Source organism: Mauremys reevesii, linkage group 8 (assembly GCF_016161935.1).
Source record: "Mauremys reevesii isolate NIE-2019 linkage group 8, ASM1616193v1, whole genome shotgun sequence".
NCBI lineage: Eukaryota > Metazoa > Chordata > Testudines > Geoemydidae > Mauremys > Mauremys reevesii.
Window position 1 is genome coordinate 37,392,373 of NC_052630.1, and position 18,287 is coordinate 37,410,659.

Below are 18,287 nucleotides of genomic sequence, written 5' to 3' on the forward strand. Positions count from 1 at the left end.
AAGAGGGTAAAACTGACAGGGATGAGGATGGATACCAGACGCCGAGAGCCGAGCCGGACAATTACACGGCAAGTACTGTTGTTTCCCTTCTTATTGTCTTTGTTCTGCCGGGCGGTCTCGGAGCAGATTCGTTATTCCCTACCTGAGGAAATGGCCAAAGGTTCCCTTGTGGGGAATCTCGCCAAGGATTTAGGGCTGAGTGTGAGAGAACTGCCGAACAGGAAGCTCCGTGTCAGTTCGGAAAAACAATACTTCAGTGTGAATGAAGAAAATGGCAACCTGTATGTGAATGGCAGGATAGACCGGGAGGAGATATGCGGGACATCTCAACTCTGCGTCATAAATTTCGAAACTGTGCTGGAAAATCCCTTGAATATTTTCCACATAAATGTCGGGGTCCAGGACATTAACGATAATGCCCCGCGTTTTGTAAAAGATAATATCAAACTAGAGATGAGTGAATCTACTTTACCAGGTGCCCGTTTTCTCCTGGGAAATGCTGAAGATCCTGACGTTGGGATGAATTCTCTGCAGAGTTATCAGCTGAGCCCCAATCAGGATTTCATCCTGGAAGTCCAAGAGAGTCGGGATGGAAATAAATATGCAGATTTAGTGCTGCAGAAACCCCTGGATCGAGAAAGCCAGCGCAGCCTTCACTTGATCCTCACGGCTGTGGATGGGGGAGAGCCGCAGAGAACCGGGACCGCCCAGATATGGATTAATGTCACCGACGCCAATGACAACCCCCCCATCTTCACTCGGGAGCTCTACAAAGTCAGCCTGAGGGAAAATGCACCTAGGGACTCCTTAGTGCTTCAGGTTAAAGCCACCGACAACGATGAAGGTTCAAATGCTCAGATCAACTACGTCTTCAGTAACATTCCAGAAAAGGCCCGTCAAAAATTCAGTCTGGACCCAGAAACCGGGAAAATGACAGTAAAGGAGCCTTTGGACTTTGAGGAGACACGTGACTACACCCTGCTAGTAGAAGCAAAGGACGGAGGCGGACTAGTGACACACTGCAAAGTGGAGATCGAGATTCTTGACGAGAACGACAATGCCCCGGAGGTGACACTCGCATCCCTGGCCACCCCCATCCCCGAAGACTCAGTGCCCGGGACAGTGATAGCTCTGATCAAAGTTCGAGACCGAGATGACGGAGAAAACGGGAAGGTCTCCTGTCGTTTACAAGATTTACCGTTTAAAATTATATCGTCTTCCAGTACTTATTACAAGCTTCTCACAGACAGCACCCTGGACAGGGAAAGGACCCCGGAGTACAATATCACAATCACAGCCACAGACAAAGGCTCTCCCCCTCTCTCTACCCAGAAAACCATCCTGTTGCAAATCTCGGATATCAATGACAACGCCCCTGCCTTTGAGAAACCTTCCTACACCGCCTATGTGCCAGAGAACAATCCCTCGGGGGCCTCTATTTTCAGTGTAAAAGCCTCAGACCGAGATCTGGACCGGAACGCCCGAGTCACTTACTCCATCCTGAGCAGCAGCCTCCAGGAGGTGCCTCTCTCCTCCTACATCTCCATTAACTCCCAGACCGGAGCTATCTATGCCCAGCGCTCCTTCGACTACGAGCAATTCCGGGAGTTTGAGGTGCAAGTGAAGGCCCAAGACGGCGGGTCCCCGCCTCTCAGCAGCAATGTCACCCTCAGGGTGTTTATTCTGGATCAGAATGATAACGCCCCTCGCATCCTGTACCCTTCCCTGGGAGCCGATGGCTCCGCCTTGTTCGAGATGGTCCCTCGCTCGGCCGAGGCAGGTTATCTGATGACTAAGGTGGTGGCGGTGGATGCTGACTCAGGACACAATGCCTGGCTCTCCTACCATCTGCTCCAGGCCACGGAACCGACGCTGTTCAGCATGGGGCTGCACACTGGGGAGATCCGGACAGCCCGTGCCTTTGCGGACAGAGATGCTGTGAAGCACAGGCTGGTCACCCTGGTGAAGGACAACGGGCAGCCGCCTCTCTCCGCCACTGTGACACTCAACCTGGTGTTTGCTGAGAACTTCCAAGAGGCTCTTCCGGAAATGAGCGACCAATCGGGTGACTCGGAATCTCAGTCTGGCTTTACTATTATTTTGGTGATAGCTCTAGCTTTGATCTCATTTTTGTTTCTCCTGACAATGACACTGGTCATTGTGATGAAATTGAGAAAGTCAAGGAAACCCAAATTACTTCAGTGTTTTGGTCCTGACCCTTATTCCAAGACCGGTTCTATGTTCCCACCAAACTATGAAGATGGGACTTTGCCTTATTCCTACCAGCTGTGTTTATCCTCAGACGCCCGAAAGAATGAATTCACTTCCGCGCAGCCTATTGTGCAGATGAACGAGAATATTCTGTGCAGTGACAGCTCGGGGACCGTATTTATGTTCGATCGATCTAGCAACTTAAAAGCTGAGACAGAGACTGTTGTGGAGGTGAGCTTCCGTTTTCATGCATTATATATTTTCCTATTCATCTTGGAATGAATAATTGTAAATGAAAGCCAGGCGTCTTCAAGTATAGGAGCACATTGTGAAATAGTTTTTTTTGGGGGGGGGCGTTGTTTGGATTTGTTTGTTTGTTTGTTTTTAAGGCTTCTACCTATAGTGCCTCATGTGGCATCTAGGCGTATCACAAACATGTATGAATTTGTTCTCATGACATTCTTGCAACCTAGAGTAAGGTTACGCCCATTTTACAGATGATGATTTTAAGTAAAAGTAGACCTCCTGTTGGTCACAAAAGAAGTCTGTAACGGAGTTCGGAATCAAACTCAAGACTCCTAAATTCCAATCCGCTGTTTTAACTACAAGCTATATTTTTTTATTTTAAGAGTGAGCATCCTTCCTCTCATTCAAAACATTTCCTTAGAATAACTTTATTCTCAATAAATATGCAGATACCTCAGGTAAAAGATATATCTTTACAGAGCAAATGTTTCAATTCATTTTAATGCATATCTTTTAAAAAAAATAACCCCTCTACATACTGCTTATTTTTGCAGAAGTCTTCTTTGATTAATGTTCTACAATATCTTGGACAGATGATATAGTCACAAATATATAAGTATACCCTTTTTACTCCTCCAGTACCCCTGGAGGACTATGTTTTATGTCGCTTATATAGCCTGGTTTTCGGGTGTGATATAAACGCTTTCAGTTATGCGGGTTTGTGATGGCTTCATTACTCACCTGTGGCAAAGCCATGAGTGAATTTTGCCGCTCCTTCTAGACGAGTAATGATACATAATTTTTGCCCTACTATCCTATATTCTGTACATGGCCATACATCCCGCAGAGCAAGACTATTTTTCAACTGTTTTGGAAAGTCTAAAAATGGTCATTGGGCCTTTTCCCCCTATACCTACACCTATCGGGCCAGATTGCTTTAATTCCCATGATTCCAAATGCTCTGGGATAATAGGGAGCCATCAAGTTTCTTAAAATGTGCTTTATAAGTCTTGATATACAGAAATATATAATATTTTAAAACTTTCCAGACGCATTTTCCAGAACTAGAAGCAAGTGCTGGGTTACATTGGAAAGCTGTATGTGTTCTGCCAGAGACCCTGAGTCTAGCCCTCCCGACTGGGAGATTTCGACAATGAGAATTGTCACGGGGGTATGGTACATATTGACTGTCAAGGGCCTGGGCCCAGAACGATTATTTTTAGCAGTAGCGAGGAGTGGCATATTCCTCATTTGGGGGGAGGGGAATTTCCCTTGGCTGGTTGATGTTTTAGTGATCGCGGATATTTGAAGCTGCTCAGAGGTCTGGAATGTTAGGAGTTGTCCAGGAAGAGGGGACTTCGTGGGCAAAATGCCGTTGAAGTGCTCAACCCTGCTGATAAACGAAGGATGAAGGATCCTGTGATTTTACTTCTCACGTGGCTTTTTAGTTTATCACATTGACATTACTACAGCACGTGTGGGGTGTGTGTGTGTGTGTGTACATACATAAATAAATGTACTTTTGTATTGTCAGTTAGTCAATTATAGTTACATATCTTCTTCTTGTGTTAGAGTTTTCTGGGAAGCCAATAGACTCCCTATTTACTAGGTATTAAATAACTAAGAGTGAAAACTGGAAAATATATGGAATACAATAAATTTTATATTCTCTATTAGAGAGAGCTCACCCATACATGGCACACCCTGAGTTTTCCATTCATATTATATCCATTGCGATAGAAATGAATAACGTGACTTAAGTAACAAACATGAACAGCCAAATATAACTGAATATAAAAAGATAGTATTTAATGTTGCTCAGTAAGAACTTTACTAAAATAGCATATTAGTATATAGCAACTGAAGAGTGCATAAGTGCAGCACCAAGGACAGTTAGATGGAAAACATAGACATAGACATAATAATCCTAGGCAAATGTGTTTACATGTAATTCACACGTACACATATTAAAAACACATAAAATATTCTCTCTACATATTTGTGCATAACAACCCAGATTCCTGACCACCACCATTTTTCTTCATTACCTGGGAGCATTTCAAGCTCTCATATAGCGGTAACTAGGAGAAACCACCTAGGGTAGAATGTTGAATATCAAATTAAAATTCCAATGAACTATCAGTCTAAAAGCTCCAGCAGGAAGCGCGTGCAGTTATTGGTTGAGACTCTGAGCGCCGCTGTTCACCAATCAGGAAGAGAAATGCGCTGAGAGATCCAGCCAGCCCAGCCCCGCTGTTACACAGCACAAACTACAGAGATCAGATTCAGCTCACCGGGAATGAACATTAAACGGTGATATTCGCTGCAAGTGGCTTTGGTTTTAACTAAAAATATTTTCGGAAACATTCCGCCAAAGATAAAATCTAAACGCGGCGTCTCCACATCAGCATGGGACTGACAGAAACACAAACTCGGCGGCACTGCAAAGGGCGAGCCCTGTTCTGCTTTATGTTGGCTACCGTTTGGAAGTCAGCTTCTGGGCAAATTCGCTATTCGATTCCGGAAGAAATGGAGATAGGATCTTTCGTGGGGAATGTCGCAAAGGATCTGGGGCTGGATGTAAAGCAGCTCTCAGACCGCGCAGTCCGCATTGCTTCCAGAGGTAGGACCCAGTATTTTGCTTTGAATTTTAAGAGCGGCCATTTAATAACCACGGAGAGGATAGACAGAGAGCAGATATGTGGCGGGCTGGAGGAGTGTTTGTTAAACTGTGAGGTTATAGTGGAGGATAAAATGAAGCTTTATAGAGTTGAAATTGAAATCACAGATATTAATGACAATGCTCCCAGCTTCCAGAGAGAAGAAATTGAGATAAAAGTCAGCGAGACAACAACACCGGGATCGCGGTTTCCTTTGAGTGATGCCCATGACTCAGATTTGGGCATTAATTCTCTCCAGAGCTACCAGCTAAGCAATAACAGGCATTTCTCTCTTGATGTGCAAGGGGGAACCGATGGAGTTAAATATGCCGAACTGGTGCTGGAAAAGTCTCTAGACCGGGAAGAACAAGCTGTTCACGATCTAGTCCTCACAGCCACTGACGGGGGAGATCCAGTCAGATCGGGCACTGCGCAAATCCGCGTTGTTGTTCTTGACGCAAATGACAACGCGCCAGTTTTTAGTGAGTCTGTCTATAAAGTGAACGTTTTGGAAAATGTCCCCAAGGATTCCACAATTCTTACAGTAAAAACCACTGATCTGGACGAAGGAATAAACAAACAGGTGATATACTCATTCAAAAAAATCACAGACAAAGCTTCCAAAATATTCCGCTTGGATTCGAACACGGGAGAACTAACACTCGTGGGAAACTTGGATTTTGAGGAAGCTTCATTATATGAAATTGAGGTACAAGCGCATGACGGGGGAGGCCTTTTTGGCAGGTCCAAAATTGTAATCGTTGTTAGTGATGTGAATGATAACACTCCGGAAATCGCTCTCAGGTCCCTCATCAGCTCGATCCCTGAGGACTCTCCAATCGGGACTGTGATCGCTCTTTTAGATGTACAAGATCTAGATTCCGGAGAGAATGGGGAGGTCACGTGCTCCATACTCAGCAACCTCCCCTTCCAGCTGAAGAAACCCTTCGATAATTATTACAGTCTGGTGACAGACCGAGCCCTGGACAGGGAGCAGGTGGCAGCGTACAACATCACAGTGACCGCCACGGACAATGGGACTCCTCCTCTTTCTACAGCCACCACGATCCGACTCCGGATTTTAGACACGAACGACAACGCTCCCATCTTCGATGAAACATCCTACACCGCCTACGTCACTGAGAATAACCCGAGAGGAGCCTCCGTTTTCTCCCTGAAGGCCAATGACCCCGACTGGGGGGAAAATGCCAGAGTCACTTACTCTGTTACGGAGGGTCAGATCCAGGAAGCTCCGCTCTCTTCCTCCATCTCCATTAACTCCGAGACTGGGGCTCTCTACGCTCTGCGCTCCTTCGATTACGAGCAGTTCCGGGAGATTCGGTTCCAAGTGCAGGCTCAGGATGGGGGTTCCCCACCTCTCAGCAGTAATGTCTCCGTCACTCTCTTTATACTGGATCAGAATGACAACAGCCCGCACATCTTACACCCCTCCTTTCCCACCGATGGCTCTACGGGAGTGGAGTTGGCCCCTCGCTCCTCCGAGCCGGGTTACCTGGTCACTAAGGTGGTGGCGGTGGATGCAGACTCCGGGCAGAACGCCTGGCTCTCCTACCAGCTGCTGAAGGCTACAGAGCCGGGGCTCTTCTCTGTGGGGCTCCACAGCGGCGAGATCAGGACGGCGCGCTACTTTCTCGACAAAGATGCGCTCAAGCAAAGTCTGGTGGTTTTAGTGAAGGACAACGGGCAGCCCCCTCTCTCTGCCACGGCCACTGTCACGGTGGTGGTGGCTGACAGCATCCCCGAAATCCTCTCCGATTTAAGCAGCCTCTCAGCTCCTGTAGACCCCCAGTCCAGCCTCACCTTGTATTTGGTGATCGCTGTGGCTTCCGTTTCCTGCTTGTTCTTTACCTTTATCATAGTGTTAGTGGCCCTGAGGCTCCGCCGGTGGAGAAACTCGCAGCTGTTTGACTCCTCGAGTGTGACTTTCAGTGGAGTTCCCGTCTCGCAGTTTGTGGGGCTCGATGGAGTCAGAGCCTTTCTTCGCTCCTACTCACATGAGGTTTCTCTCACCACGGACTCCAGAAAGAGCCAGTTCAACTTTCCTCAATCAAACTATGCAAATACTGTGACCAGTGATCAGACTTGTGACATAAAGGACCCTATTGTAGTTACTGACGAATTAAACATTAGTAACGGGGATCAGACTTCGGTTCAGGTGAGCCTATAACTTTGGAGCTGTATCATTTTTTTCTGAAATTGTTGGTATATTTTTATTTCTAGACGGCTAATCAGTAAAGATTGTAATGTATATGTCCGTATGTTGGAGAGAGGGGGAGTAGAGAGAGTGTGTGTATTTCTCTGGAATAAACTGATTGATTTCCATTAAGTGCTTTGAGTGTCACCCGAAGGCCCTGGCATTTTCTTTGCTATTGTCTAGAAAGCCAATGTCGTGCTATTTTTAGGTTTGTAAAATGAATGATTTTCTGGAATCTGTGTTACAAACAGTTATCTTCATGTCCTTCCCTTATTCTTAAGAAATAGAGGTGTGTTTTCACCCTGACACAATCTTTATTCAGTTGTGTGGAATAGTGTTCTTTAACGAAAAGATTACACGTGCCTGCATAGCTGATTATTTTGTTAGAAATTTAGCTTTCAAGAAAGTATATTACTGTTAATCTAGGACAACATAGCTTTTAAAGAGGAATGGGTTAAAATCAACATTTTTCTCCTTTTCCTCAGTAATAATGTTGTTGTGTCCTAATTTTGAGCCTTAACAAATTATGATGTATAGTGACATACTGCACTGAGGCGTTTACAGTTTTATTAATTAACATAGGGAAAATAGATTCTAAAATTTCTTAAGATCTTTTATTAAAGAAGCATTATGTGTTTGTAAACCATTCGCATTAATACAGAGATAAATGAATGACTGAAATGTCTTTGAAGTTGTGGCTATATAGTTATAGATAATTTTGTTCTTTTTTATGTTGCTATCTTTGATTATTTAATTTATTTTTGCATCTCGGGAAGGCCTCTGAATACAGGGATTATACAGCACGTTTCATCTTTGGAACACATTAGCGTTCTTCTGGTAAAACGTGTTCCTGGGGTTGGTTCTATGACAGAACTGAGCCTACTTTTGAAATATAGTGTAATGTACCACAACAAGCCTTTTTCTTAGGTTTTAGAAATACACGCAGTGTTCGTTTAATGGGAAGGTTTTTCTCTTTTATTGTTTTCTTTGTTTGTTGTACAGGAAAACCAGAATTTTTTTAAGCCGACAAAATGGACCTTAACGTAAACCACTCAAAATGTGTTTTGCTCACAAGTTCAGACCGAGGTAGTCTTCTCTTTTTACCATATTAAAACATTCCTGTCAATTTTTTCAGAACTATTACTTGTAGCTCACAGAAATGTGGGTGTGTGGGAATAGTGATTCCATATGTCGAAACAATTGTAACTGTTGGAACATTCTTTCCTCTTCTCAATAATAGTCCTATGTAGATAAAGATGTGCACAGTCACTCTTCCCACTGTTCCATTATTCCATTCCCCATAAAATAGCGGTTTGGTATACTTTAAATTGAGTATATATAAACTCACAAAAAAACATGAAGTCCATAGTCAACTGGGATGCAATTGTTCACATCTGACAATGTTATAATGCTATAGACTTAGAAAATAGTGTTTAGCAAGGGTGTGTATGTGTGTGTGATTCTTTCATTATAGTCGCTAGAGCTGTGTCGGCGCTGTGATAAGATCGCTGCTATTGCAGTTCTCTCGTTGAGACTCGGAGTGCCGCTGTTGGCCAATGCGGAGCCAGGGCTGGAGCCGGAGATCCATCCGAGCCTCCTGTGCTGCGATTGCTCCATTATACAGCGCAGATCGCAGAGGAAACTGCAGGGAGACAGTCACCGTCTCTCTATGAAAAGGAATCTCCTCAGAGCACAATGTACCGTTAAGCAGACAATCGGAGCTCACTTTACTCTTCCTTAGCGCGGATTTACTTCAGCCTGATGGGATTTCCAAACAACTAACCTAATCAAAATAAAGCAAGAGAGGAGAGAGTAAAGCTGACAGAGGCTGGGATGGAAATCAGAGAGCCGGGCCAGGCAGTCACACGGCAGGTACTGCTGATTCTCTTCCTATTCGCTTTGTTTTGCCGGGCGGTCTCGGAGCAGACTCGTTATTCGATTCCCGAGGAAATGGCGAAAGGTTCCCTAGTGGGGAATCTCGCCAAGGATTTGGGGCTGAGCGTGAGAGAACTGCCCAACCGGAAACTCCGTGTTGTCTCTGCAGCTAAAAAGCAATACTTCAGCGTGAATGGGGAAAGTGGCAACGTCTATGTGAATGGCAGGATAGACCGGGAGGAGATATGCGGGACATCTCAACTCTGCGTCATAAATTTCGAAACTGTGCTGGAAAATCCCTTGAATGTTTTCCACATAAGTGTCGGGGTCCAGGACATTAATGATAATGGCCCGCGTTTTGTAAAAGATAATATCAAACTAGAGATGAGTGAATCTACTTTACCAGGTGCCCGTTTTCTCCTGGGAAATGCTGAAGATCCTGACGTCGGGATGAATTCTCTGCAGAGTTATCAGCTGAGCCCCAATCAGTATTTTATCCTGGAAGTCAAAGAGAGCCGGGATGACAATAAATATGCAGATTTAGTGCTGCAGAAACCCCTGGATCGAGAAAGCCAGCGCAGCCTTCACTTGATTCTCACGGCTGTGGATGGGGGAGAGCCGCAGAGAACTGGGACCGCCCAGATATGGATTAATGTCACCGACGCCAATGACAACCCCCCCGTCTTCACTCAGGAGCTCTACAAAGTCAGCCTGAGGGAAAATGCACCGTCGGGCTCCTTAGTGCTTCAGGTTAAAGCCACCGACAACGATGAAGGTTCAAATGCCCAGATCAACTACGTCTTCAGCAACATTCCAGAAAAGGCCCGTCAGAAATTCAGTCTGGACCCAGAAACCGGGAAAATTACAGTAAAGGAGCCTTTGGACTTTGAGGAGACACGTGACTACACCCTGCTAGTAGAAGCAAAGGACGGAGGTGGACTAGTGACACACTGCAAAGTGGAGATCGAGGTTCTTGATGAGAACGACAATGCCCCGGAGGTGACACTCGCATCCCTGGCCACCCCCATCCCCGAAGACTCAGTGCCGGGGACAGTGATAGCTCTGATCAATGTAATCGATCAAGATTCTGGAGATAACGGGATTGTGTTTTGTCATTTCCAAGACGAGCTGCCGTTTAAAATAATATCCTCCTCCAATAACTACTACAAGCTCCTCACAGACAGCCCCCTGGACAGGGAAAGGACCCCGGAGTACAATATCACAATCACAGCCACAGACAAAGGCTCTCCCCCCTTCTCCACACAGAAAACCATCCTGTTGCAGATCTCAGATATAAATGACAACGCCCCTGCCTTTGAGAAACCTTCCTACACCGCCTATGTGCCAGAGAACAATCCCCCGGGGGCCTCTATTTTCAGTGTAAAAGCCTCAGACCGGGATCTGGACCTGAACGCCCGAGTCACTTACTCCATCCTGAGCAGCAACCTCCAGGAGGTGCCTCTCTCCTCCTACATCTCCATTAACTCCCAGACCGGAGCTATCTATGCCCAGCGCTCCTTCGACTACGAGCAATTCCGGGAGTTTGAAATGCAAGTGAAGGCCCAAGACGGCGGGTCCCCGCCTCTCAGCAGCAATGTCACCGTCAGGGTGTTTATTCTGGATCAGAATGATAACGCCCCTCACATCCTGTACCCTTCCCTGGGAGCCGATGGCTCCGCCTTGTTCGAGATGGTCCCTCGCTCGGCCGAGGCAGGTTATCTGATGACTAAGGTGGTGGCGGTGGATGCTGACTCAGGGCACAATGCCTGGCTCTCCTACCATCTGCTCCAGGCCACGGAACCGACGCTCTTCAGCATGGGGCTGCACACCGGGGAGATCCGGACAGCCCGCGCCTTTGCGGACAGAGATGCTGTGAAGCACAGGCTGGTCACCCTGGTGAAGGACAACGGGCAGCCGCCTCTGTCAGCCACAGTGACTCTCAACCTGGTGTTTGCCGAGAACTTCCAAGAGGCCCTTCCGGAAATGAGCGACCAATCGGGTGACTCGGAATCTCAGTCTGGCTTTACTATTATTTTGGTGGTAGCTCTAGCTTTGATTTCGTTTTTATTCCTTTTTACAGCTATATCGGTTTTAATTTTTAAATGTCGGAGACCTAGAACTCCCCCAGTTTTTGGATCTTACAATCCGGATCTGTATTCTAGTCTTGGTCCCAAATTCTCCTGCAGCTACAGCAATGGGACCTTGCAGTTGCCCTATTCTTACGAGGTGTGCATAGCTGCCGATTCCGGGCAGAACGAGTTCACCTTTCTCAAAGCGGGCGAAAAGGCTTTGACCGATGTTCTCCTTTCTGTTGAGGATTCTGGCATGGGGAATGAGTCTGGCAGGGGTAACCTCAGCTCTGACAGCCAGGCACAGGTGAGACGCCTTCCTGAAATACAAGGCTTGCTAACGTATAGAATATTTCTACCAGTAATCTAAGGTTTCCTGGGTAGTGCTTCCTTGTAATTCTTCAGTAAGTATGTAGACTGCAAATAGATCTAAGTTTTACCGCATAAATACGTGTTCTAAGAGTTAATATTGAAAATCCTGTTAAACTTTTCAGTTTCATTCTGATCAACATCATCTGCATTATGATATTGGAGAAGTGAATGTTTCCCTTCTCAGAATAAATGGAAGGTTCTCAGTGTCCTTTATGTAAAACATTTTCATAGATTATTTTACTGTTTTGAGTATTTTTGATGAAGAATATGTCAGATTTTATTTGTTGTATGGGACCAACTACTACTTTAGACACTTTCAGTCTCTAGTGGTGGAAAGTCTGTGGTCAGGGAATTATTCGAGTCCGAAGGGAACTATAGTAGGTTAGACCATTCCCCCATATTGTGCCAATATTTTCTCTATAGCATCCCTATTTAAGATGTGTCATATGACAGCCTTGAACATCTCCAGATGAGGTAATTCCACAATCTACTTTAGCAGATTATTTCAAATGTCCTTATACCTATATTGTTGTAATGCAGTGATGTTGTAGCCATGTTGGGCCCAGGATATTAGAGAGAGATAGGTGAGTGAGGTAATATCTTTTATTGGACCAGCTTCTGTTGGTGAGAGAGACGATCTTTGGATCTTACATAAACTGGAAAGTTTATCTCTGTCACCAACAGAAGTTGATCCACTAAAAGTTATTACCTCACTCACCTGGTCTCTCTTACATGCATTATTTTCCTAATATTTAACCTGAGATTAACTTTCTAAATTTATCCCCTTTACTTCAGGTGTCCTCAAAGTAAGACTCTTGACCGCTCTGTTCTTTGTGATACTATATATATTGTGTTATATTATGTACTCCCGACTTCGCTGAGTATTGCAAAACAAGGTGCTGTCTGTTTCAGCTAGAATTTTAGTTTCTGTGGTTTTGAATGTATTTACCTTTCACAATTTTGAACAGATTGTAGTGCTTGTGAAAGGTGCTTAGTCTTAGAGACTCAAATCCTCTTTTCATCCTCATACGCAGGGCAGCAGAAGTGGACATTTTCCCCCATGCCATGCCCATCGATGTGCTCCAGCTGCAAACTGGAGGAGCACATCTGGGGATGAAAGGGTAATTTTGTCTCCGTGGCTCTGTCTGGACTTGTCTTGCTTGCTGATTCTGCCAAGTTTGTCAGTTAGAGTCAGTTGTGATGATGGCTTTGATGAAAAGGTTAAAAGAGAATGCAGTGGACATAATACACCTGGACTTTAGAAAGGCTTTTAACACAGTGTAACATGATATTCTCATAAGAAAGCAGGAGAAATGTAGGGGTGGCTGAACTATCATTAAGTGGATACATAATTGGTTAAGTAACTGCAAACAAAGAGTAACTATGAATGGAACATGTCAGATTGGAAGGGGGTCTCAAGTGTGGTTTCACTTGGGCTCTGTTCTGGGTCCTGTGTTATTGAACATCTTATTAATTACCTGGATATAGGAATAGAGAGCATACTGATCAAATTTGCAGATGACACAAAGCTAGGGGTTTATAAACACTTTAGATGATAGAGCTAAAATTCAATGGGATCTTGACAAAATGGAGAACGGGGCTATGAACAAGAAAATGAAATTCAACAAAGACACATATAAGGTGCTATACTCAGGGAAGAAAAACCAAATGCACCAACACAGAATGTGGGGTAACTGGCTTGGCAGCAGTACAACTGAAAAGGATCTGGGAGTTGTGGTGGATCACAGCCTCAACGTGAGTCAACAATGTGATGCTGTTGCAAAAAAAGCAAATGCAATTTTGGGTTGCATTATAAGAGGCATAGCATGCAAGTCATGGGAGGTGATAGTACCAATCTGTTCGGTGCTGGTTAGGCTTTAGCTGGACTACTCTGTCCAGTTTTGGTCACCAATGTATAGAAATGATGTAGAAAAACTGGAAAGGATCCAGAGGCAAGGGACAAATATGATCAAAAGGATGGAATGCAAGCCATCTGAGCAAAGGCTGATGGAACTGAGTATGGTTAGCTTGGATAGGAGGAGATTAAGGGGGGACATGATAGCCGTCTTCAAATACGAAAGGCTGCCATAAAAAGATGGAGAAAAGTTGTCCTCTTTTGTCACAAAGGGTAGGACAAGAAGCAATGGGTTCAAACTCCATCATAGCAGATTTAGAGTAAATCTCAGGAAAAAATTACTAACTATAAGAACAGTAGGATAATGGAATACATTGCCTAGAGAGGTTGTGGAAGCTCCTTCATTGGAAGTTTTCATAATTGAGGCTAGATAGCCACCTGTTTTGGATGGTTTACACACAACAAATCCTGCATCTTAGCAGGGGGTTAGACTAGATGATCCTTGTGGCCCTTTCTTACCCCATGGTTCTATGATTCTATGAAAAGAAAGCTCGTATTTATGAAAAATAGGGCATGTGCCCTAGATGATAGCAAAAAACTATGAAGTCATTTTTTGTAGCAAATTGATATAAACATACCACTAAGATTCTGTATTACAGATATCCACCTGCCAAAATATCTCGACAACGGCACAGTGAGCAGGAAAGATATGTTCAGGTGGTATTCCATTATGTGAGCTTGTACTGAGGTCTGGGATGGCATGCTTTCTCATCTATAGGTAATTTGTACAATTAGACTCCTCTTCCTCTTGCTAGCTCAAGTAGTAGATTTTCAGAAACTTAAATGAGAAATAGAGATAAAGAACATTGAGTATGGGGTTTTCTACTGGAAAGAATTAGAGCTCACCTCCCTCATTCAATCAAAATAGAGACTTTTGAAATATTGTGATTGTGCATTTCATAAATGGGCATAAACCATAATTGTATGAAATAATACTTCCACTGTTCTATAGATATTATGCAGAAAAGCTACTGAATAATTGTTCTTTTTGTGTATATATATATTAAGATTAAAGGTGCTTTTCATAATTGCAGTATGTACTTTGGAAATGAAAATTGTTATTCAGTAAACAAAAGTCAAGAAATTGCCATAAATATGTTTGAAAAATAGTTAAAGGTGTTTCTATAAAGTCAGGATATTTTGTTGTTTCCAACATCAATTTTACTTGACTTACCATCTAAATCTTTTGTACCAGAGCAGAAAAATGATGAGAACGTTCAAGTCTACCTTGAAAGGGGTGACTGTGATGAACTTTGGTTCTCTGTCTCTTAAGTCATCTTTTTTGGGGGAGGGGGTAACAGCAAATTGTCTGCAGAGGGGCCTGTAAGAAAGGATGTGAGTATAACTAGAAGAGACAGGTAGATTACAGTAAGAGAAATTAAGATTTCAATACAGTAGTTGTCTATTTGTTTCAGGGAAGAATGACAGTGGACAGACTATTGTAAAGATTTGTACATAGGACCAGAAAATACCTGTGGCAGGTAGTCTTTCCAGAGTTAAAGGTGCATCATTTCCATTAGACACCTTGTTTCCAAGGTTTTCATATCAGTAGTAAAAATTCATTCCCAACATAAACTTCACATAAAGTGTAAATGTATAACTAATTTTGTGTGTTTGTGTGTGTGATGGGGGATTTTTTTAAAATATCAGTTCATTCACTTCATAGTGAGAACCGAACAAATGTATTTGTGATCAAAATCTCTCAAGTGGCTCCATGCTCTTTTGACAGAGTTTAATGTTCAAAACAGATTTGTAGGTATTAAAGAGAGTAGATGTACAAGTGTGGGTGAACTAATATCCTCATCCATCACCCATATTTAAAACAAAATTAATGCTAAAGCTTTTTAAAGATTTTGAAATATGTAGATAGGTTTTTTTTTCCTCTTCTGCTTTCTGTTCAGGCCTGGAATTGAAAGCACATGTGAAAGCCTATGAGCACAAGGGGTCTGATCCTCTGTTGTGTAATCATTTGCACTGGAGACAGCATTGGTAGCATTTCATACCCACTTTACCCATGTGTAAATTTCCAGCCAAATTTTGCAGCCTAAAGAGATCCAAATAGTTTAGATAAGGTTCAGGTAAGCTAATGAACATCTAGAATTGCATTCATTCTGGGTCTGCTGAGGGTTGTTCATTACTGATTAGTTCTGTGATGCAAAGTAATTTGTGAAAAATACATGGAAATTGCCAAAACTTTAATGTTTATTTATCATGCTTTTGTACTGCACATTTTCTGCTCAAGTTTATTTTATTTTATTTTATTTTTTGCAGTATCATGATTACATAATTACATGTTACAGTTTTCGGTACTAATTGTATTGATATCTTTACTTACAGTAATTCTGTTCTGACACATAATTAAACTAACTCTCTAAATATGAGACAATCAAATCACAAATTATTGTTAGCAAAAAATACCATATTATAATAAACAAAAAGGCAGCCAGAGATTAATTTGGTCCAAAATATGGTAGCACAGAAACATGATCCCGGTGCACCTTTTGTATCATGATGGGGTTAATCAGTTTGTAAATGGCCTATTGAATTAGATCTGGGTTTCTCAAACTTCATTGTACCGCGACCCCCTTTTGACAACAAACATTACTGCAGGATTCCAGGAATGGGGACCGAAACCTGAGCCCCTCCATCCCGGGAGGGGGTGCCAAAGCTGAAGCCCGAGCCATGACCCCCTGGGGGATGGGAGTGGAGAGGGATTCAACCCTAAGCAGATGGGGGCTGTAACCTGAGCCTTGGTGGTGGGGCTCGGGCTTTTGACTTCAGCCGTAGGCCCCAGCAAGTCTGGGTGTGGGCTTCACAGGCAACAGAAGCATAAACTAAATACGCCAGGGTCAACTGCCAAGTACCCACATGATGAAAGCTGCCAGCCAGACCTGAGGTACCTGCCTTCTTCTTAATGCTGTATGTGCGCCATGATAAGTCAGTGACATTGCCATAAGATCCCACTGCTCTACAGTTGCAAGGTTGCAGTTTTGCACAACCCCGCTTTCTGCAATTCCACTCCTCAGACCGAATTATTGCTTTGATTTGTACAGGGCCAGCTGCTTCCCGCCTCCACGTGTGCAGGTGTTTTTAGGCTATTTACAGCCCCTTATCCAACACCTTACCGGAGCACAGTGCTCGGAATACAAATCCGATATTCAATGACTGTGCTTCTGCCTCCCTTCACCTTTGGCGGATGACTTTACCTCTTGGGTGGTAGGATGACGGAAGCTAATGGAAAACCTAAGGTTTATAGATAGACCGAGAGGAAGAGAGAGGACAGATATCCATTGCAAGATATGCCCCCCTTTTATGGAGATTCACTTTTGCCTGGAATATCATAGCAGCTGAAGGCTCCCCTCCTCCCTTTTATCTCTGCTTGCAGAGGCAATAAAGTCAGTGTTGTTTCTTATTCATGCATTCTTTATTACTTCATCACACAAATGGGGGGTTAACTGCCATGGTAGCCCAGGAGGGGTGGGGAGGAGGGAAGCAACAGGTGGGGTTGTTGCAAGGACACCCCCTAGAATGGCATGCAGCTCATCATTTCTGCGGGATGTCTGGGGCTCTGACCTGGAACGGTTGTTTGCCTCTCTGGTTCTTTAGTAGGCTTGCCTGATATTCTAGGCTGGACTGACTCTCCCTTTAGACAAAACTTAAGGGAATGACCTGGGGAGTCATTCCCATTTTTGTCCATGCGCCCCCGGCCGACCTCACTGAAACCAGCCAGGATCACCCATAACAGCAGCAGATGGTACAATAGGACTGGTAACTCTCATTATCAACTTGCAAGGCAGCAGATGGTACAGTAGGGCTGGTAACTGTCTCTGCTAACTTGCAAAGGCAAGGGGATGCTGCTGTGTAGCACTGCAGTACCATGTCTTTCAGCAGCATCCAGTAGACATACGGTGACAGTGAAAAAAGGCTAAACGGCTCCATGGTTGCCCTGCTATGGTGTCTGCCAGGGCAATCCAGGGAAAAGGGCGTGAAATGATTGTCTGCCGTTGCTTTCACGGAGGGAGGATTGACTGATGACATTTACCCAGAATCACCCATGAAACTGTTTTTGCCCCATCATGCATTGTGATCTCAACCCAGAATTCCAATGGGCAGGGGAGACTGCGGGAACTATGGGATAGCTATGGGATAGCTACCCACAGTGCAACTCTCTGGAAATCGACACTAGCCTTGGTATGTGGACGCACACCGCCAAATTAATGTGTTTAGTGTGGCCACGTGCACTCGACTTTATACAATCTGTTTCCAAAAAACAGTTTCTGTAAAATTGGAATAATTCTGTAGTGTAGATATACCCTTCATCAGTTAATTCCTTTAACCTTTCCTCCTAATTCCTATCGGGATAGTTAAATAGGAATCCCTGTTTTTGTGAGCTTGCTTCATAGTCTTCAGCTGGGTTTGCTGTATTGTTTGTCATGTCATTATAACTGTCTAAAACAAAGGGGGCAGGACAGATGCTAGGAACGTCTCCTAGACTCCTATGTTCTGGCGTCTTGTGTAGCTCGGAAATGGTAATTTGCGGAGAGACCAATGGGAGGAGATGAGAATCATAGAGACTATTGAGCCGGTTGATGCCCTTGGCGATGCACAATGACTGGCTTCCTAAAGTCCAAGGGAGCGTCCAGTGCCAGACCCTTTGCAGAATTTGGCCCATCATAATTGGTATTAGCTTCCTATCCACGTGGTAGTTGCTGGTTTGTTGACAG

General features: G+C 44.1%; 3 protein-coding genes across 3 annotated transcripts in view; all 3 read left to right on the top strand.

Moving 5' to 3' along the window:
- LOC120370247 (protocadherin gamma-B5-like) overlaps positions 1–18,287 on the top strand; it is a 234,953-nt gene that overhangs the window by 157,788 nt on the left and 58,878 nt on the right. The window lies entirely within an intron of this gene.
- The window catches only part of LOC120369813 (protocadherin gamma-B1-like), a 101,304-nt gene that overhangs the window by 58,626 nt on the left and 24,391 nt on the right, over positions 1–18,287 (top strand). The window lies entirely within an intron of this gene.
- Positions 8,902–12,458, top strand: LOC120370178 (protocadherin gamma-B5-like). The gene is made up of 2 exons (XM_039484475.1): positions 8,902–11,583; positions 12,444–12,458. The coding sequence occupies exons 1-2, from the start codon at positions 9,166–9,168 to the stop codon at positions 12,456–12,458; spliced, it is 2,433 nt and encodes an 810-aa protein (XP_039340409.1). The 5' UTR covers positions 8,902–9,165.